This window comes from Ailuropoda melanoleuca, chromosome 12 (genome assembly GCF_002007445.2).
Source record: "Ailuropoda melanoleuca isolate Jingjing chromosome 12, ASM200744v2, whole genome shotgun sequence".
Classification (NCBI taxonomy): domain Eukaryota; kingdom Metazoa; phylum Chordata; class Mammalia; order Carnivora; family Ursidae; genus Ailuropoda; species Ailuropoda melanoleuca.
The window spans coordinates 19,226,119-19,246,312 of NC_048229.1; the positions used below are offsets into that span (position 1 = coordinate 19,226,119).

The 20,194-nt window shown below is 51.6% G+C and overlaps 1 protein-coding gene across 2 annotated transcripts; it reads left to right on the top strand.

Moving 5' to 3' along the window:
• Positions 1-5,012: 5,012 nt before the first annotated feature.
• PES1 (pescadillo ribosomal biogenesis factor 1) lies at positions 5,013-20,161 on the top strand. Of its 2 annotated transcripts, none has more exons than XM_002915562.4 (15): positions 5,013-5,164; positions 8,351-8,430; positions 9,200-9,353; positions 10,597-10,706; positions 13,167-13,338; positions 13,429-13,518; positions 16,081-16,197; positions 16,316-16,390; positions 16,574-16,660; positions 16,798-16,928; positions 17,298-17,423; positions 17,538-17,722; positions 18,190-18,362; positions 18,510-18,671; positions 19,666-20,161. In XM_002915562.4, exons 1-15 carry the CDS (start codon positions 5,141-5,143, stop codon positions 19,747-19,749), a joined length of 1,770 nt encoding a protein of 589 aa, XP_002915608.1. In that variant the 5' UTR covers positions 5,013-5,140; the 3' UTR covers positions 19,750-20,161. The 2 variants fall into 2 exon arrangements, with proteins under 2 accessions (XP_002915608.1, XP_034493802.1); XM_034637911.1 differs by having other exon boundaries at positions 18,513-18,671.
• Positions 20,162-20,194: the final 33 nt, after the last annotated feature.

Below are 20,194 nucleotides of genomic sequence, written 5' to 3' on the forward strand. Positions count from 1 at the left end.
TGTTACTAATTCTTGTTCAGTTTGAATGCAGCTTTTTAGTTAGTTCCGGAATTTCTTAGCCATTTCAGTTTTATGATCTTGAAGATAGCGAGTAACTGTATTTGTCCTAAAAGCCCTTTTAATGAATCTCCTTGAAGATGAAACACGTTTTATAAGGGAATAAGAACAATAACTATAAATGACAAAAGACTCAAAAATGGACATGGTTAAAGTTCTGAGAGTTCATTACGATGTAGCTGACAAGGAAATTCAGTTATTTCTGTGACATATAACATTTCAATAATCAGAATATTGAGTGATGATCTTATACCAGAACATAACAGACCAAAAAAACAAGTCAGAGACTTCGTTGGATGTTTGTTTAAAAACCTCAGAAAGTTTGAAAGCACATGCCTAAATAGGATTACAGACCTGATAAAGACAAAACACAGAAACTGGTTTTTCCGGGCAGATAAAGAAAAGAGAAAACAACTTTGTTTACATTTGCTTATCAGGAGTAGACCAGGAATCTAAGAAAACTTTGTCTTTTTAACAGAGACAAAGCAGAATTTCAATCTTATACCAGTGTATTTTTTTTTTAAAGATTTTATTTATTTATCAGAGAGAGAGCATGAGCAGGGGCAGAGGCAAAGAGGGAGAAGCAGACTCCCCACAAAGAAGGGAGCCCAATGCGGGGCTCAATGCCAGGATCCCGGGGTCATGACCAGAGCCCAAGGCAGACACACTAAACCGACTGAGCCACCCAGGCGTCCCTATACCAGTGTACTTTTAAACTCCATTCATTTCAATCTTTGTCCTGACCACATATAAAATTCCTTTCCAAAGATTTCCCTTCACAAACCTTCTACAACTTTCCTTTGCATTTGAATTCTGTCTCAAGCCTTTTCAAACAAGCAGTCTCATTTTAGGACTAAATTACTTTCTCTTTCCTTCAATAAAAATGTATTCCTATTCCTTGTATCTTTCTTACGCGTTGCTTTTCCTATTTCCACCAGTCTTAATTACATTTAGCAGAATTTTAACTCTAAGAAATCTTAGTCTCCAGTGGAAACTAATTAGTAACCAACAGTGAACTGTTATACCAGAATTCTTTAGATGGCAGATTTATGAATCAATTAAACACAAAGCATGTTTTCCAAGACTCAAATACCCTTAGTTTCTCTGCAATAAGAAGGCAAAAGCACAAACCTACATTCAGTAATCAATGTTTTAATATGTTTAATATGTTTTATCTCATTTGGAAAAGACTTAGATGTCCAATGAATTCAATTCCAATTTACCATCCAAGCAAAACCTTAAAGTTTCAGACTTTGAAAGCTATCTTAACAATTACGCATGAAAACTTAGAGACAGACAAAATTAACCATCATTTAAGTTATTTTTTGCTGACAAATTCCAACAGAGATAAATATGAGCTTATCTGACCTTCAGTAAGCCTTGGTAGAATAAAGGTTTCAGATTTAATGTTGATAACTCTAAAGACGTGCCTATCTTAATTAAACCAACAAGCTTAAATTAGTTTAAATACTGAATTGTGGGGCGCCTGGGTTGCACAGCGGTTAAGCGTCTGCCTTCGGCTCAGGGCGTGATCCTGGCGTTATGGGATCGAGCCCCACATCAGGCTCCTCTGCTATGAGCCTGCTTCTTCCTCTCCCACTCCCCCTGCTTGTGTTCCCTCTCTCGCTGGCTGTCTCTATCTCTGTCAAAATAAATAAATAAAATCTTAAAAAAAAATAAAATAAAATAAATACTGAATTGTGTTCCACCTGGCTTCACTTAAAGGTCAATCAATTTGTTCCTCGTTGTTAATTTTTACCCAGGGCACCGGTGGGGAAATTTGAAGTGGGTGGTGTTAAATCCAAGGGTGGTGTTAAATCCAAGGGGGTGCTCTTTGCTCCTTGATGGTGAGGGTAGGAGGAGGAGCCAATGGTGCGGAAGCACTGAGGATGGTATAGGAACTAGTTATGCAGGCAGCACCCAAAGTGGTGCAGAAAGAGGAGGAGGGGGAGGCAGAAGAGGTGACGTGCTGCCAGAGGGCAGAGAAGAGGACTCCCGGTTCTACAGTTTGTCAGCTCAGACAGATGAGCAGACACCGTGTTTTTTTCTGCCAACAAAGGGGAATATGCAGTCCACGTCTGAAGACAGGGAACCTCCTCAAAACAAAAGGAGATTTCAGCTGCTGTTGGGGAAATATTCCTTAAAGTTCCCATCCCAAGGTAGACTAACCACAGTCGGCTCCAATTATCATAGCCATTAATCTGGAAAATGAATGAAGGAGAGGCTCCCACATCTATCAGGAGGAGGAAGTTTAAGAGAGGATCAGCATTCCCTTTGTTAGGGATAGCCTGTGTTTCTTCCAGCAACCTGGATTGATCAGGAGGAGGCCTATTTAGATACGTCAGGAGGGAGTTTATCAGTCTGGTTTGAAGCCAAACACATTCTGCAACAGGCCCTTAGGTCCGGGTCCTGATTTTGAGCCATGAAGGCCTGGACCTATGATACCTCCGTCTCTTCCCCTGTTTCTTGCAGAAGAGATTTAACTGATAGACCATACTGAGGCCATGCAGTGTTACAGAAGACCAGTCCTTTCGTAAATTTTGCAACCCGAATTGTTTCCAGTGGGTTAAAAGGCATTCCAAGGGAGAGTCCTTGGGAACTGAAGAAAAGAAGGTCCATTGCCAAGAAAATCTGCCCCCCATCCCGACTCCCGGCGGCTTCCCACGCAGGATATGTCAGAAGTTCCAGGTGTCAAAGTGACCCGAGGTGTCCCTCGAATGAAATCCCTATGATCACCACCCTGCCCTGTAGGAGGGATGCCAGCATCCCCCAGCTTCCCCACTGCATTCTAGACTACAAATGGGTGCCAGTGTATGGATGGAGATGCCATCCCATGCCTTCCCTTGCCACGAAGAACCCGCCCTTTTTAACCCACGGAAAACACTAGAAAAGCTTTACAAGGGGAAATTTCCCAGTTTTGTAATTTAAGTAGTTGATAGGGGACATTGATGGAAAAGAGTTAAGGTAGAAATCCATCATGATCTAAGTGACGTTCTAACGCATGTAGTCCTTACAGCTAATATCCAGAGGAAATATCCTGGGTTGGGTTTTAATTCAATTGGGTGGGTACTGGTTTTGGCTAGCTTCCGAACGGAGGTCTCACGGCCAGAAGTGGCATGGCCAGAGCTGTGGAGGGGACCACATTAGACCAATGAGGAGGAAACCTCACATAGGAGTCTTAAGATTGGCAGCTGTCCTAGTGACTTAGGTGGCTCTCCCATGTCCCCGTCCCCCCAAAAAAGACAACTTTGTATAAGGATAGAAACGAAGAGAGGACATCAAGTTTCTGGGTCTTACTACCATGCTGGCCAAGGGACTAACTTCCAGCCAAAAGGCAGGCCTTTTACTTCCCGTAGAGCAGCCATGAACCAGAAGACTGCCGCCTGAGCAATAGAGATGAAAGTGTTCCAATAAGACCGTACTCCTTGAAAAGCCCCTGAAATGAAGAGAAGAGAAAATCTGCACCGAGGCTGAGTCCAGATGAGAAGATAGGGTGCATGCTGGGACACCAAAATGATATGAGATGTTGGGGTCTGGAGGGAATGGTTAAGAAAGAATTCTTGAGATGTTTTACCTTGCAAAAAACGTGATTTTGTTAAAGCACAGGGACAGGACCCATGGGCAGAAGGAGCTGCACTGAGACTGAGGAGTGGCTGATGATATACTTTCAAGTTGGGAGGGGATTAGGGATAGCGTAAATCCCTAAGGAATTTGGAAGCAAGGTTTCCAGGACCTTGAGGGGTCATTTACTACCCTCTAGTAGAATATTAGTCGTGAGACCCTTCAGATGTACATCAATTACTAACATATATATTTGGGGGGGGGGTAGAGATAAAAGAAGTTTCCAAAGAGGTTTTCATATGTTGAAGATTTACAAGATCCTGGAGGTTGGGCTAATGTCAAGTAAAGGTTGCCTTTCGCTTCTAGCAAAGTATTATCGTTGAGCAGCTGAGTTCCTTGGAGGAGTCAACCTGTCTGTCCTAAGTACTTGTCAATGGGCTGTACATTATAAGGAAATTTAATTTTTTTTCTATATTTCTTTCGCCTTTGTTCTCCGTATCACGCACCATCCCAAGGTGGTGTGAATATTTGTATAAACGTTGTAATTATCCTTTGAGGAACACAACAGAAAGACATATATATATGAAGCTCAAACGCTCTGAATGTACATTTTTATTATTATTAAGATTTTATTTGACAAAGACAGCAAGAAAGGGAACACAAGTAAAGGGAGTGGGAGAGGGAAAAGCAGGCTTCCCGCCGAGCAGGGACCCCGATGCGGGGCTCAATCCCAGGACCCTGGGATCGTGACCTGAGCCGAAAGCAGACGCTTAACGGCTGAGCCACCCAGGCGCCCCTCAATGGACATTTAAAATATACCACAAGTTCTATAGCTCTGCTTCGCCTTCGTCATTTTTCAATTTATCTTTAAGGCTCAGAACATATAAGGGGCCTCTCGGGTCACTGTACTTTTCTCTGAGGAAAAAAGTCTGTTTTTGATGTACTTCATCCCCCTGAGAGCCAATGAACCAAAGGGAAAGACACAAGGGGCCGGCGGGGAACACAGCCCAGCCTCACTCAGCGCCCCTGGCGGCCGCTTTTCCTCCGGAGGAGCCTAGTTCCGAGGGCGCCTCGCAACCGTTACCGTGACAACACCACAGACCGCCACTTACCTCTGAGTGTGGCTGTCGCCTGCATCCCAGAAGGTACTGCGCTATCGCTAAGTCTTCCGCCACCCTCCATCCCAACATGCAACGGGGCTCATAAAGTCCGCCGATCGTCACCAGGATGGTTATAGAAACGCCTGAATAGCTGCGTTTCTTTAAACATTATAACTTCTCGTAATAGGTCCACAGATGAGAAAGAACTCTAAAGACTGATCTCAGTGGGTTTTTTTTCAGAAAGTTCAGTTGTAAATTTCGAGGCGGAAAGCCGAATATTTTCCTAGATTTGTTCAGGCACCTCATCGGGCAGCCCGCTCAGACCCGCGGCGTGGGGGCCTCGGGGCCCTAGGCAGGGCACGTGCGGAAGGAAGTGGCGCTGTCCGTCCGCGCGGCGCTCGTAGACCCTTCAGCGTGGAGCTATGGGAGGCCTGGAGAAGAAGAAGGTGAGTGGGGCCGAAGCCCGGACGGGGTGGCGCTGGGGAGAGAGGGGCGGGGAGGGAGGTGGGAGCGAGGGAGCGAGGGAGCCAGGGAACCTCACCTTTCTAGGCCGTGGCCCCTCGTGCGTTCAGAAACGGCTGGGATCAACGGGATGAGAGACAGCTAAGAAAAGGGGTCCGAGGTTGGGCGAGGATGTCAGTGCTCGTCCGGTGAAGTCCAGGAAAGAACTTTGGAGTAGGGCTGTAAAAGAAAGTTGGGAGTTGCCAAAGAAAGCTTCACCCCAAATGCAGACCGGGCCGAAAGACAACTGTTTACTGAAACAGTAATAAACATTATGTAAAGTTTACCATAAGGTCAAGTTTATCATCTCCAAAACTTGTTATCCCTTCTCGGTTGAACCTGCCTTGGACACTGGGGAGGCAAACATTAACAGTCAAGTGTGGTCCCTGCCTTCCCTGAGCTCACTTTCTAGCGGGGAAAAGACACGAAACAACCAAGTAAAATGGTCACAGATTGTTAAATATAATGTGAAAGATAAGGATGGAGAATATAAAAGAATACTTACTTCAGTTAGTGTTGGAAGGTCTCTCTGACTCAACATTTTAGCTGAAATCTGAAAGATCAGAAGATCCCAGATGGGTTCTGGGTCATGGAAGTGCGTAAGCGAGCAAAGCCGGCAGGGGAAGTTCAGTGCCGAGACCGTTAGGAACAAAGGCTTTCTGCGTGCAAGAAATTAGGACATCAAGGTGGCTCAGGTATAGTAAACCAAGGGAAGAATGGCATTTGGTGAGGTTGAGGTTAGATAGGGACCAGATGTGCAAGGTCTTTGGAGCCACTGGGAGGAGCATGGATTTTATTCCAAGTGCAGTAGGCCTTAACTAAAGGGGAAGTACCATGGTGGGTTTTTCAGGGATCTCTTGTTGCTGTATAGACAGTCACCTTGGTGGTATGAAAAGACTGGGGAAGGGATGAAGGTGAGGAAGGTAGCTGCCTCCTGTTTCCTTCAGATTAAAAGTTTCTGTTGAGTGTTTATGTTTAACCCACATACTATTGAACAACCAGTAAGTGCTAGTTTGGAATTGCAAAGATATAAGATGGAAAATCTTCCCTTGCAGCACAGATGCCGCTATGTAAATAAATCACAACAGTTTTTAATACTGGGTTTCACAAGCATTTTGAGCCAGATAACATTTTTTGTTTCGTTTTTGTTTTTTGGGGTTTTTTTTTGTTGTTGTTCAGAGAAAGCACAAGCAGGGGTCGTGGCAGGCAGCAGAGAGAGAGAAGCAGGTTCCCTGCTGAGCAAGGAGCCCGATTCAGGGCTCCATCCCAGGACCCTGGGATCACGACCCAAGCCTAAGGCAGACATTTAACCGACTGAGCCACCCAGGCGCCCCGAGGCAGATAACGCTTTATCGTCGAGGGGGCTGTCCTGTGCGTCATAAGGTATTCAGTAGCATCCTAACTTTTACACGCTAGGTGCCACTGGTGCTCAACAATCCAAAATGCCTAATTCCCTTCCCTCCATCCCACGCACACCCAAGGAACAGAATGACCCTAGTTGAGTACTGTTTATCTGCTTGATGTTTAAAAGGATAGGCATTGGGGCACCTGGGTGGCACAGCGGTTAAGCGTCTGCCTTCGGGTCACGGCGTGATCCTGGCGTTATGGGATCGAGCCCCACATCAGGCTCCTCCGCTATGAGCCTGCTTCTTCCTCTCCCACTTCCCCCTGCTTGTGTTCCCTCTCTCGCTGGCTGTCTCTATCTCTGTCGAATAAATAAATAAAATCTTAAAAAAAAAAATAAAAGGATAAGCATGATGACAGACGTATGTGTGATGTAAGGCAATGGATAACACTTTTAGTGAAGACCTAACTTTCTGAGACAGTCTGAAGCTCATCTTTGTAGCCCCAGTAGACAATTTCTGGAGGAAAGAATAAATGAAGAGTGTATTTTGTGACGGGGTGATCGGAAGGTGGGGGGGTCATAAACATACTCTTCAGGGGGTTTATCTCTTTAGAGCTAGACCTGGCCATCAAGGTCCCCTGCTGTTTTACTGCAGAGAATGATCTTGTTTGGAAAACACGTTGTTGGTACAGTGCACTGCTACTCTTTATCATTAATGCAGAGATGTAAACATGAGGCAGTGTCTTGGCACTACAGACATCCACATGGTTGCATCAGACAGTATGCTCCTTGGGTGGAACACAGTAGAGGTCTTCTTATTTTCTGTTGAATGAATGAATGGATGAATGGTAGAGGGGAGAGGCTTTGGCTTAGAGCATGCATTCTTAACTGGATGTCACCCACAAGGGAACAAGAATTAGTTGAAGGGGTCTTAGATATTTCAATGATTTGTGGCCCTTTAAAAGACCACATTACAGGAGCACCTGGGTGGCTCTGTCGATTAAACTTCTGACTCTTGACTTCGTCTCAGGTTGTGATCTCGGGGTCATCCGGGCTCTGCCCTCAGCGAGGCTGGAGAGTCTCTTCCTCTGTACCGCGAGAGCTCTCTCTGGCTCTCTCCTCTCTAAAATAAATAAACAAGATCTTTAAAAAAAATAAACAAAAAAGACTGCATTATGTAACAGATCTTTGGTATGTCTGTAGTACTAACATTTCATGGGGCTGTGAGAGGGAACAATTAAGGGGGGAAACAGTCTAAAAAGGCTTTTGATGGTAGGGGTTGGTTATAATGAAAAAGTTGAAAAAACTATTTTAGGGGGTTAGGGACTGAGGCTCAGGACTCAGACCTACGTTTGAATCCCAGCCCTTAAAACCTATGTGACCTAGATAGGTTATTTCACTGAGCCTGTTTATTCTCAGTAAAATGGGAATTTTAATGGCACCCATGCCACAGTGTTGTGAGGATTAAATGAAATAATGTGTGGAAATCACTAATCATGATGGCTAGTACTTAGAGTCACTACCAAGTGCTTGGCATTGCTGATCCGTAGCAACCTTGTGGTCCCCAGATCTTGCAGATGTGTGTATGCATTACACTGGTTACTGCAAGGACAGTGCAGGAGAGCTTGTTCAGGCAGGTGGACTCCCTCCCTATAGCATTTCGTGTCCCAGAAGCCTCTTGGCTACTTGTCCACACTGATCGTTGCCTCTGGCATGAGGCATGCCCTGAAATTGATGTCATCACTGCAATCACTGCTAATGGTCAATTGGTTTTTTTCTCCCCAAGTATGAACGAGGCTCTGCCACCAACTACATCACCCGAAACAAAGCCCGGAAGAAGCTGCAGCTGAGCCTGGCTGACTTCAGGTGAGGTTGGACAGGAGTGGAATAGGGGAACTGCGGGGGGTGGGGGGTGGGGTGCCTGGGCCATGAGTCATACTCAGTGATGGTGAAAACTCAGTCGCATCCCTGTCTTACCTGCGCTCCCACAAACTGTCTAGAATTCTGATAGCCCTCCTCTTTCTTGTCTGGCTTTGCTATAATGAGCTCTGCTTTGTCAGGGGTGGGTCTGTGGGGAAGCTGGAGAATGGGTCATGCCACTCTGTGCCATCAGAATGGGCCTGCTGTTAACAGTGCATTGCTGCTCTCTGGCTGGGTCCTTGTCACCCATCCCCTCTCTTCTGGCAGAAGAGACCCCTTATCCTGCAGCTAGGGGTTCTCAGCTCCTTGTAGAGTCAAATCCATAGTTTTCCATAGCCTGTGGGCCCTTCTATGTGGCCCACTTTTGGTCACCCAGCATTTTCTACCCTTATAGCTTCTCCTCCTAAGATGCTTTTCCCTTTACCTTTTATATGGCTGAAATGTCGGTTTCTCAGGAAGGCCTTTTCTGACTCTCTTTGCTAAAAGGGGTACCTGCCATCTGGCCCCTGCCAACATCCAGATTGTTTCCTTTCTGGTTCGTGTGACAATCTACATTAGGTGATTTTCGGGGGCTTGTGATTGTCAGATCCTGCACAGGGACATGAATTCTCCAAGGGTAGGGCCCCTGTTTTCTCTGTTCACTGCTATTTTGCAGGCCTGGTGTAGCCAGTGCTTGGCACGTTTACTGACAGCAGGAATGGCCTTTATCTTCCAGGCGGCTGTGCATCTTGAAGGGCATTTACCCCCATGAACCCAAACATAAGAAGAAGGTTAACAAGGGCTCCACAGCGGCCCGAACTTTTTACCTTCTTAAAGACATCAAGTTCCTCCTCCACGAACCCATCGTCAACAAGTTTCGGGAATACAAGGTGAGACCGGACCTCTAGGGTCTGGACGTCCATCGCTGCTCTGTGACCCACCAGCTGTGGCCTTGGGCAGATGGTTTAACCTCTCTGAGCAAGAAGGGTGAGGTATTGTACCTCAGAGGAATGTCTCGAGGATTAACTGAGACCATGTGTGGAAGTCATTTGCACAGAACCTGGCAAATGATTAATGCTTTACCTGTTGAACCTTTCCCCTGATTCTTTTGGAAAGTAAATTTATTGCCTTTGAAGCAAAGATGCAAAGATGGTACTATCTCGGGGGCTCTTTGGTGTATTCTGCTCTGCCCGAAGAAACTGCTCCTTTTCAAATTCTTTCTGGAATTGCTCCCAGGAGACTAAGCTTTCCATTCCATAAATGGAAACCATTAAATGCTTAAATACCACAGGGAAAATAGAAACTTCATTGGACCAAATGCTGATAAGCGAAAGTAGACTGCTGTTACTGAAGCCTTCGCGGAGCAGCATGGCCAGACTGAGACCTGGGCTGGGAGGGGTGAGGCGCCACCTGGTGGCCACAGGAGACTGGCCAGCACCTGTTCCTGGCCCTCTTCTCCAAGTCCAGGAAGTAGGTGGCTGGCTCTATTTTGCTGCTGGGTTTTTTTTAACTACCTAAACTCACTGCATTGGAAGTGGGCCCATGGTGGGAAATGGCTATCTTGGTTCTTCTTCAGCAGAGGCAGCCTTAGAGCCTCTGAAGAGCACCAAGGGCAGGCCGGACCGAAAGTACTTACAGGGAAGACATCAGTTGGTTTGGAGGGCCTTCTGGGCCCATGCCTGGCCTCAGCTGCATTTTCCTGTCACCTAGCCCCATGTATGCACCGATAGCTTGTTTCATGCCCACACAGACTGGTGCTCAGAGTGAAGGCCAGCTTTCCTGGCCCTGAGCTGCCTTGCTGGCAAGTAACTTGGCCTCAGTTGGAAAATAGGGCTGAAAACATGATGTTTTCATGTAAACGTGTGGAGTCAGCACATGTGAGTGGTTATCTCTGGTCATCCATCACAGGGGTGCAGCAGGCTGGCTCTGCTCATCCATGTGGTTCAGTTTTGATGTGTTTTGGAGTTCACTTTATCCATCCCAGGCTGAGGGGATCAGATGGCACAATCAGACAGCTGTGGTCAGTCTCAGGAGGCCTTGAGAGTCCTCCCACCCCATGTATCCCTCTTTGGTGGAAGAGTGGTCTCCAGGAGCCCTTGGCCCCAGCATCAGTGATCTCTTCCTTTCTCCCAGGTGTTTGTCCGGAAGCTCCGGAAGGCCTATGGGAAGAGTGAGTGGAACACTGTGGAGCGTCTGAAGGACAACAAGCCCAACTACAAACTCGACCACATTGTAAAGGAGCGGTGAGTTGGAGACTCAGTCCTAGCACTGGGACTAAGACCAGGACCCTGCTCAAGTTGCTGGCATCCTTTTGGAGGAAGCAGACCAAAAAAAAAAAATGGCTAGAATGATTGCAAGTCACAGCAAGTGCCATGTGGGATGCTAACTGCATGAAGGTACCTGGGGGACATATGTAACCTACAGGTTTGTCAGGGGAGGTGTCTGGGGGCAGACATTTGAGCCAGCCAAGGGAAATATGGTCCAAGCAGAGGAAACAGCAGATGCAAAGGCCCTGTGGTGATCGAGAGCTAGAGTTCTGGGATTGCACCCAGGCACCTGGGGCAGACGTGGTGGATGTGGCCGGGTGCCTCTGATCTTTTTTTTTTTTTTTTAAAGATTTTGTTTATTTATTCGTCAGAGAGCACAAGCAGGGGAAGCAGTAGAGGGAGAGGGAGAAGCAGGCTCCCCACTGAGCAGAGAGCCTGATGCAGAGCTCGATCCTAGGACCCTGGGATCATGACCTGAGCCAAAGGTGGATGCCTACCGACTAAGCCACCTAGGCGCCCCTGGGTGCCTCTGATCTTAAGTGTTCTTGCCCGGCCTTCTCAGTAGTCCCACTCATCCATTGGCTAAGTCAGTGGTTCTTCACCAGTAGCAGTTTTGGCCCCCAGGAGACAATTTGGCAATGTCTAGAGACACTTGGGGTTCTCATGACTTGGATGTGGGGCAGGGGAAGGGGTCCTACTGGTGTTTAATGGGTAAAGACCAGGGAAGCTGCTGAACACCATACAGTGCATGGGACAGTCCCTGCCACACAGAGCAGCCTGGCCCACATTGTCAGTGGTGGTAAGATTCAGAAACCCTGGGCTAATGAACGTCCATCTTCCCTTGGGGTCCGATGGCCTGGAAACAAAACACTTGCTCCGGGCTGGATGGACTGGGCGTCACTGAGTCAGGCCAGCCATGGGCTAGCACGGAGAGAGCTCTGACCTGGGAGCCCAACATGTGTTCTCACCACAGCTCTGCAGCCTGCAGGCTGGGCAGCCTGAGAACAGTTCCTGCTCTGAGCACGTCCTCCTCTCAGAGAGAGATGATAGCTCCTGTTCTGCCTGCGACACACAGCTGTCGGGTGGAGCAAATGCACAGCTTGCACTAGGAAAAAGCCCAGTGTCTGGATTCATGCCACACCAGGTGGCAGTGTGGTTATGGTGTTCCAAATCTCTGTCACCCCCATCTCCTTAGCCATCGCTTACAGAAAACCAGGTGGCTCAGAAATAGTTGGTGCTGTTTCTACAAAGGTCCTGGCCCGGCGTGGGTTTGTGCGTCAGGTGTAGAGGGAGGAAACTTGGAGGCACCAGGCCGGTTGAGGTTTCCACCTGTGCACCAGAAAACCAGATGCCCCTCCTGGCGCACTGCAGGGAGTGATGGCATCTCGGGCTGGAAGGACCCTGGCCATCTCTGATCTCGTGGCTTTCGGAGTCCCTTTTTGAAGCAACAGAACACTGCCAGCAGAAGAAAGCTTCCTGGAAGGCAGTTTGGGTGCCAGAGGCACCAACAGCCACCCTGGCTAGGGAAGGGAGGCCCGAGGCCCTGTCTGTCCACTTGTCCCCAGGCGTTTCCAGGGAGCTACAGGAGCCCAATTTTAAACCAACAGTCTGTCCAACAATGTCATTTTCCAAATGAAATCACCAGGGTTGGGTGAGGCCCATAGATCCATGCTGGGTCACAACTGGGACTGGAATCCGGGTGTCATTACACATGTTCCAGTGTCCTCTCCATGCCCCAGGCCCCCATCCCTCAGCAGGGCAGCCACTCAGTAGTGAATCCTGCCAAGGATGGCTCATTCTTGGCAGCTTCCTAATTTGTCACAGGATTCCTGGAAGCGCTTTCTTGCTCTGGCTTTTCCTGGCCCAGGACTGAAAAAATCCCAACGTTTTTACCATTTGCGTCCAATTGGTTCTGCAAACTAGACAGAGGGCTGGGTGATGAGGGTTGAGACATAACTCAGTCTGGTGACCTGTCGCCGGCAGGCCCCCATCCTCTGCCTTGACCCACTAGGGCAGCAGTGCGTTTTTCTGCTTTCAGTTTAGACATCCGGATATGTTGCTTTGAACTGCAGTTCCCACCTTGGAAAAGAGTTAGAGAGCCACTGACTCAGTCTACCCTCTTTGACCACAAATAGAAGTGGGTCCAGGCTGAGTCCTTGGTGGGCAGTGGATGTCTTCAGGACCCAGTTGGAATTTCTCTGATCCTCAGAGCTAAGTGGGCATGTCCTCATTCCGTGCTTCCTCCAAGGCGGTGGGGAAGCTGGCACTGCCAGGCCCCTGGACAATGCCCAACTCTGTGGTCAGGAGGTGGGAATGGCAAGGCCTACTTGGGAATGGGGCCTCTGGGGTGGGTGACAGAGTGGACAAGGAGTCCAGGGCCCCCCTTGGAGCCCAGGCTGACGAAGCCTGTGAGCACTGCCCCCCCTGGCCATGCAGGTACCCCACATTCATAGACGCTCTGCGGGACCTAGATGATGCCCTCTCCATGTGCTTCCTCTTCTCCACCTTCCCGCGGACTGGCAAGTGCCACGTGCATACCATTCAGTTGTGCCGCCGGCTCTCTGTGGAGTTCCTGCACTACGTCATTGCTGCCCGCGCCCTGCGCAAGGTAAGCCCAGGGCTGCCTGCGGGAGGGGGCACCGCTCTGCTCCCTGCCCTGCCTCCCAGTGCTTTTCACCCTACTGTCCCGTCCCCCCAGGTCTTCCTGTCCATCAAAGGCATTTACTACCAGGCCGAGGTGCTGGGGCAGCCCATCGTGTGGATCACACCCTATGCCTTCTCCCATGACGTGAGTATGCCCGTGGGGAAGGCGGGGGCTTGTGCTGGGCTCTTGCTTCTTCTCTGGCTCCTAGACAGACATAAGGACTTGGGCAGAGGGGGGTTTTGTTGTCCTGCATAGTCCAGCACGTGCTGGGTTCCCGAGTGCGGCCAGGGTAGGATGTGGGGTGAGGAGTGTATCGCATAGTGTCATAGAGCTGGAGCCAGCCTTTGCGCAGCCCTCCCCAGCTGGGTGACCTTGGACATGTTCCTGCATCCCTCTGTGTCTCAGTTAATGAACGATGTGCTTCCACTTTCTAAGTCTTGTTCTGAGGATTTAAGGAAAGAAAGCTTTCCAAGTGCCTGGTGCTTGGCCCTTCGGGATTGCTGAGTGAACAGTCAGCAGCTGCCCAAGCTGGGACAGTAGCCGAGCCCAGCCCTACCTTCAGATCCGTGGGGTCATTGTCCCTCTGCCGCTCATGGCTGCCAGGCCTTGGCTAAGCTGCTGTGCTTAAGTCCTCAGCTTCCCCTGACTCCCACCCATGGCTGGGGGACTTGGTGAGGTGGGGGAGGGTGAGTACATGAGAAGCCATTAGCACATGGCACAACTTCCTATTTATCTTGGTTTAGACTGGGTATTTTTGGCAGGGATTCACAGAGAGAAACCCTGGTTTTGCCTCCTCCTGGGGCAGTATTAGCCTCTAGTTCCCCATATGGTCTCGGCCAGGCTCTCCTTCTGCCTGACTTGTCGTCCTGTGGGTCTGCATGTGGCCCGGTCTCCTGCCTGTGCCTTGAGCAGCAGATTCGCCAGCCTGGCTGGACAGTCTGTTTGCTGACCAGGTTATCAGGTGCTGCGGGGTGAGCTGGGGATCTGGGCCCCTCCCCTTTACTCTGGGCTGGCAGGGGTCCAAGGCCAGAATCCACTCTGACCTTAGCGGACATGTTTGGGGGCAAGATGCAGTCCGTGGGTGAGAGGCGACTTGGCCCCCAGCAGTCCCCTCTTCCCACTCTCCGGGGCTGGCACGTGTGCCAGAGCCTGTGGTCCTTCCCTCTTCCCCGTTCCGTCCCTCCTCTCCTCCTCCTTCCTTCCTGTCTTCTTGCCATGCTCCCTTCCTCTCTAGCCCTCCCTCTTTTTCCTTTTCTCTGATGTCCCACCCCCATGCTGCTCAGACTGGTCTTTGTATGTCCTCCTAGTGGTGAATAGGGCCCTGTGGAGGCTAGCCTCCACACAGCTGGCCCTGGGGGAAGGGAACAGGCCGCCCATTCCTCCTTCCTCCCTGGCCAGCTCACTGCCACTACTTCCTCTGAGCAGGAGGATGGGGGACCGGTCCTGGGTCATTACTGGGGCCCTCATGTGCCTTCTTCCCCTGAGCAGCTAGTGCTTGGCTCCTCGAAGTAGGACCTAGGCAAGTAGTAGGGTGGGCTGGGACGGGGGGTGATGGGGCCCTGCTCGGCACTATGCTGCAGAAAATGGGAGTTATGGAGTTCGTTCTCAGATGCTTCCCTAGCAGATGCTCTTGGAAGGACAGAGGTGTGAGTAGGGGCACAGGTGGAGTACCTCGTGGTCCGTGCACTCTCACACTCACACTGCCTAATGGCAGAAGAGAAAAACAGTTCAAGGTCATCGGCACGCCTGGCATAAAAGGGACGTTGTGATCACTACCAATTTTGACATTGTTTAAGATATTCTGCCACCCAGGTCCTGGGGGGTCAGCAGGGCTGGGCTAGCCTCCCTGGTTATGGGGGATAGTGTTGCTCAGGAGTTGAGACTTTGTCTGGCTCTCAGATTCTTCCCCTGTTTTGCTTTGTCAACTCCTCAAGGGCAGAGATGAGCCCTGTCATGTCCCCTACTTGCTGGGTTGGCAGCTTTCGAGGGTAGCCGTGTGCTTTTGCCTCAAGCAGGCAGCTTTTCTCCTGCCATATCTCCAGAGCTTCCTGGGGCTGAGCCAGGCAGCTGTTCTGTCCTGTTCTGGGTCCTCAAGTTGAGCGTTTGTCTCTGGCTTGGGCCTGAGACTGGGTCGCTGAATTGAGTGTCCATCCCAAGGCTCCTGCCAAGGTGTGTAGGTGCTGAGTTCCATCCACCCAGGCTGACAGACGGCTGCAGGGCTGCCTCTCCCAGCTAGGCTGGAGATGGGGCTAGGCACGGGGAGGCTAGCAGGCAAGCCCCAGAGAAGACATTTAAAGGAAGATTGTGGGATGACTTGTGGAGAAGGGTGAGCTCTGACCAGACTGGCCTTGGAAGGCCGCCTCTGTGACTGAAGTCTGGTTTGAGCTGGGACTTGCAGGATGAGTGGGGAGCTGGGGCAGGGACAGGGGAGCTCCAGCCAGTCCCGTTCCTCTTCCTCTTTATGGCTTGGAGATCTGGCAATGGCCTCAGGATGCCCCCAACCTTGGGGAACCCTGTCCAGAGCCTCCCCCAAAGTGCTTGTGGTGGGACACGCCACACAGCCCCTTCTTGCGCAGCGGTCTGAAGGCAGGGCCACCATGGAGGAGCCTTGGGCAGGCTGGAATCCCCTCCTGGGGGGGGGTCGTCAGTGCCGTCTTTCCCCTTCACCTGCACCCGCACTGCCAATGGGTCCCCTGTGCCCCCCAGCACCCGACAGATGTGGACTACAGGGTCATGGCCACCTTCACCGAGTTCTATACCACTCTGCTGGGCTTTGTCAACTTCCGCCTCTACCAGTCGCTCAACCTGCACTACCCGCCCAAGGTAGGACCCCAGCCCAGCCCAGGTCCTTCTCAGTGTTCAAGGGCCATAGCCCTGCTCTCCCCACATGGAGGCTGGTGCTCTGGCATCCTCTCCCTCTGACCTTCCCCCTGCCTCCCAGCTGGAGGGTCAGGCCCATACAGAGGCGAAGGCCAGTGAGGACACCTACGCATTGGACTCCGAGAGCTCCATGGAGGTGAGAGAAGCTTCCAGAGCACAGGCCCTGCATTCCCCCAGAAGGGTGGTGGGCTCGGGGCTTGCCCTTGGTACCCAAGCCCACTGATATCCCAGAACTGTCACTGCTCCCCCTTCCCCACCCTGACCATGCCCCCAGACAAGACCTCCCACCGCAACCAGCAGCCCTGTTTCTTTCCTGCAGAAACTGGCGGCCCTGGGGGCCAGTCTAACGCGCATGGTGGTGCCTGTGGAGGAGGAGGCCGAGGTGGATGAGTTCCCTGCTGATGGGGTGAGGAGCGTGTGCCAGGGTGGTGGGGGAGCGTTGGGACTGAGGGGTCCGGATGTCACCTGGGGACCATCTCCACCCTCTGCCCTCCAGTGCGGGTGTGGGCAGGCCCGATGGTGCCACAGCCTCTTTCGTGGCAGGAGACGACTGCGCAGGAGGAGGACCGCAGGAAGGAGCTGGAGGCGCAGGAAAAGCACAAGAAACTTTTTGAGGGCCTAAAGTTCTTCCTGAACCGTGAGGTGCCCCGCGAGGCCCTGGCCTTCGTCATCAGGTGGGAGGCTGATGGCCCTGGCTCTGCCCCGCTCTGGGCTGGGTCCCGCCCTGGATGCCCTGCAGTAGCATCGACGGTGGCAGCACCCACCCTGCAGGGCTACACTGCAGATTGACCAGAGTGGGTGAGGAGCACGTTCAGCCTGAGCGTGCCAGAGGGACTCGGCACGGGGCAGCTGGCACCACCTTCTCACCAGCTTGGGGCAGGCCTCCACTGGGCCAGCCCTGGAGGTGTCGGCCCCGAGACGGGGGAGATCCTGGGGTAGGGGAGGGGACAGGCCTGTCCCAGGAGGGTGAGCTTGTGGGCCACTGGGTCCCCGGGCAGACACTTGATGCTGAATACTCTTGTGGTCTCCCCCTGTGCCTATAGGAGCTTTGGGGGGGATGTGTCCTGGGACAGGTCCCTGTGCATTGGGGCCACGTATGATGTCACAGACTCCTGCATCACCCACCAGATCGTGGACCGGCCTGGGCAACAGACATCTGTTATCGGCAGGTAGGTCCCCAGGGCTCTCGTCTTCCTCCGTTTGGGTTTCTGGGGGCGGAGGTCTGTCTCTAGCCCCAGATGCAGAGGGGCTTCAGGCTGCTTCCATGACCCATCTGCCGCCAGGTACTACGTGCAGCCCCAGTGGGTGTTTGACTGTGTGAACGCCCGGCTCCTCCTCCCCGTGGCAGACTACTTCCCCGGAGTGCAGCTGCCTCCACACCTCTCGCCCTTCGTGTCGGAGAAGGAAGGAGATTACATCCCTCCCGAGAAGCTGAAGCTGCTGGCCCTGCAACGGGGAGAGCACCCAGGTGAGTGGGCCGGGCAGTGGGGCAGATGGGTTCCTCCGGGCTGGTTTTGGCCTCTTTGGCCTCACCACCTTGTGTCCCTCCTTGGCTACAAAGGTGGCAAGCTCCTGAGAACGGGACAGCAGGGGCACAGAGCCCTTTAAACCAACCTTTGGAGTCAGGCTTAGGAGAAGGGAACATGTGTGTCCCACAGTCAGCTGTTACTTGAAGTTCGGAGTAACCGAGCAGGAGTGGTCTGGAAGTTGTCATGGGTATTTACGCAGGAGGTGGCAGAGCTCAGGATTGGGGCCTGGAGTTTCCTCTGAAGGCAGCTGGGGCTGTGGGGAGAGGTGCTAGAGGGAGCCACAACTGGGACAACCCTGCACTGTCTTTGGTGCGTCTTCATGGCTGAAGAGTGTGGTGCCTGGGCCCAGCTCTTGCCCTGCAAGGAGAGGCTCGCAGGGTTTTCAGAAGTCATTGGCCTTTTATAGGAAATATGGATGAATCTGAAGAGGAGGATGAGGAGGAAGCTGATGATGGTGATGGTGATGGTGATGAAGGGGGAGAAAATGAAGAGGAGGAGGAAGAAGATGCAGAGGCTGGTTCAGAAAAGGAAGAAGAGGCCCGGCTCACAGCCCTGGAGGAGCAGAGGATGGAGGGGAAGGTACTGGGCAGCCGGCGGGGGGGCGCAGCCGGGGAAGCAGCCCCACTGGCCATCTTTGGTGCTAGCCCCGGCCCAGAAGAGCAAGAGCCAGGGGACTGGTGGGGGTGAGGGACCGTTCATCCACAAGTGTCGGCCCTGTGTCCCCAGAAGCCCAGAGTGATGGAAGGCACCGTGAAGCTGGAGGACAAGCAGAGGCTGGCCCAGGAGGAGGAAAATGAAGCCAAGCGCCTGGCCATCATGATGATGAAGAAGCGGGAGAAGTACCTTTACAACAAGATCATGTTCGGCAAGAGACGCAAAATCCGAGAGGTGAGTCCCTGCCACCTGCCTGAGACACCAGGTGTGGCCACCGGATGTGGCTGCACAGGTGAACTTGGGGGCCAGCTGGCTCTCCTCTGCGTGGACTCTGGGCCTTTTTCTGAGGTTGCCCCTCTGGCCTGGCCTGGCCCAGTCCCTGGGGCCCCCACCCAGGCCTCAGTGGGCATCTTGATGTCAACAGCTTGTGCCTGGGCTTTCTTCAGGGCTTCGGTCTCCTGACGCCCAGCTGTTTCTGAGTTTACTGGCGTCTGGGGACAGAGGTGTCCCAGCAGACTCAGGGCCTGCTTTCACAAACGACCACTTAACAGATGTGCATAAAGCAGGAGGGACTGTGGGAGGTTGGGGTTAGGTTTCTATTTTGTTTCCTCTTGTTCACAAAGCCACAGATGCTCATTGTAAAAAAAAAAAATTTTTTTTGAATTTTTTTGCACACCAGAACTCTGTTTTTCATTTAACCATAGGGTGAATTTCTTGCTATGACCTCATAAAAGTGACCTGTTTTCTAGATAGGATTAGATTGTTTTCATTTTGAGGCATTCTTAGAAAACACCCTTGAGCCCATGCCTGCCTCCCTCTGAAGTCTCTGCAGGGTACATTCACAGGCACTAATTGCCAGGTCGAAAGCCTTATGTATGTTTTGTAGTTGATATTGCCAGATGGGCCCCAGGGGAGGAACCCTCCCCAGCAGCCCGGTGAAGGTTTGACTGGCACTCAGCTTTCCCAAGGAGGAAGGTAAACGGGGCATTTGCTTCCAGCTCTGGGAGCCTGGGAGCCTCCTAACTTGTTATGGGCCCATTCAATAAATAGAGCCCTAAAAGCAAAGGTAAAAGCCTGTTGTATTGCCTGAGGTTGTTCGAATAGTTGTTTTTCCTCCTGGTAATTTGCCTAGTTAACTTTCCTGGAAGCCCTGCTTTTAAGGGACAGCCTTGAGTAGGAGAAGAAGTACCCCATAATCACAGCTTGATCCCCCCCTTCCTCCTCACAGGCCAACAAACTGGCAGAGAAGCGGAAAGCCCACGATGAGGCTGTGAGGTCTCAGAAGAAAGCCAGGAAGGCCAGGCCAGTGTGAGTGGCGGCAGCCTCTTGATGGGCGAGGCCCGCTCCCGGCAGCTGGACTTGGCACAGGCAGGCCGGAGGACCCAGGCTTGGTGGCAGACCAGAGTCTCTTCTGTTTTCATCCCTTTCTTCCCCCTGCCGGCCCTGGCTTCCTCTCACGCTCTCTGGCTGGAGCCCCAGCCTCTGTTGGATGGAGCTCCCTGCTGGTGGCTGGGCAGTGGAGAGGCCTTTGTGCCCAGCCCAACTTGATGCTCCCAGGAGTCAGGACATGGGGGGTAGGGGCCTGAACAGCTCACCGGCTGCTTCCGTTTTCCCTGGCTTTCTGCAGTGCATCCCTCCCCCCACGGTTGGACCTGTGATTCTCCTGCTGCTGTGATGGGGTGAGGGTGGGGAAGCGTTTGTTAAAAACAGCTGGAGTTTCAGAACCAGTTGAATTCTATGTTCATGAGCCTTCGTGG

What these genes read in the sequence shown, in the direction of transcription:
- PES1 (XM_002915562.4), top strand. Translation starts at nt 5,141, where the DNA reads ATGGGAGGCCTGGAGAAGAAGAAG. An exon ending in CCTATGCCTTCTCCCATGAC is followed by an intron (nt 13,519 to 16,080) that starts GTGAGTATGCCC and finishes TGTGCCCCCCAG; the next exon opens with CACCCGACAGATGTGGACTA. An exon ending in ACCTGCACTACCCGCCCAAG is followed by an intron (nt 16,198 to 16,315) that starts GTAGGACCCCAG and finishes CCTGCCTCCCAG; the next exon opens with CTGGAGGGTCAGGCCCATAC.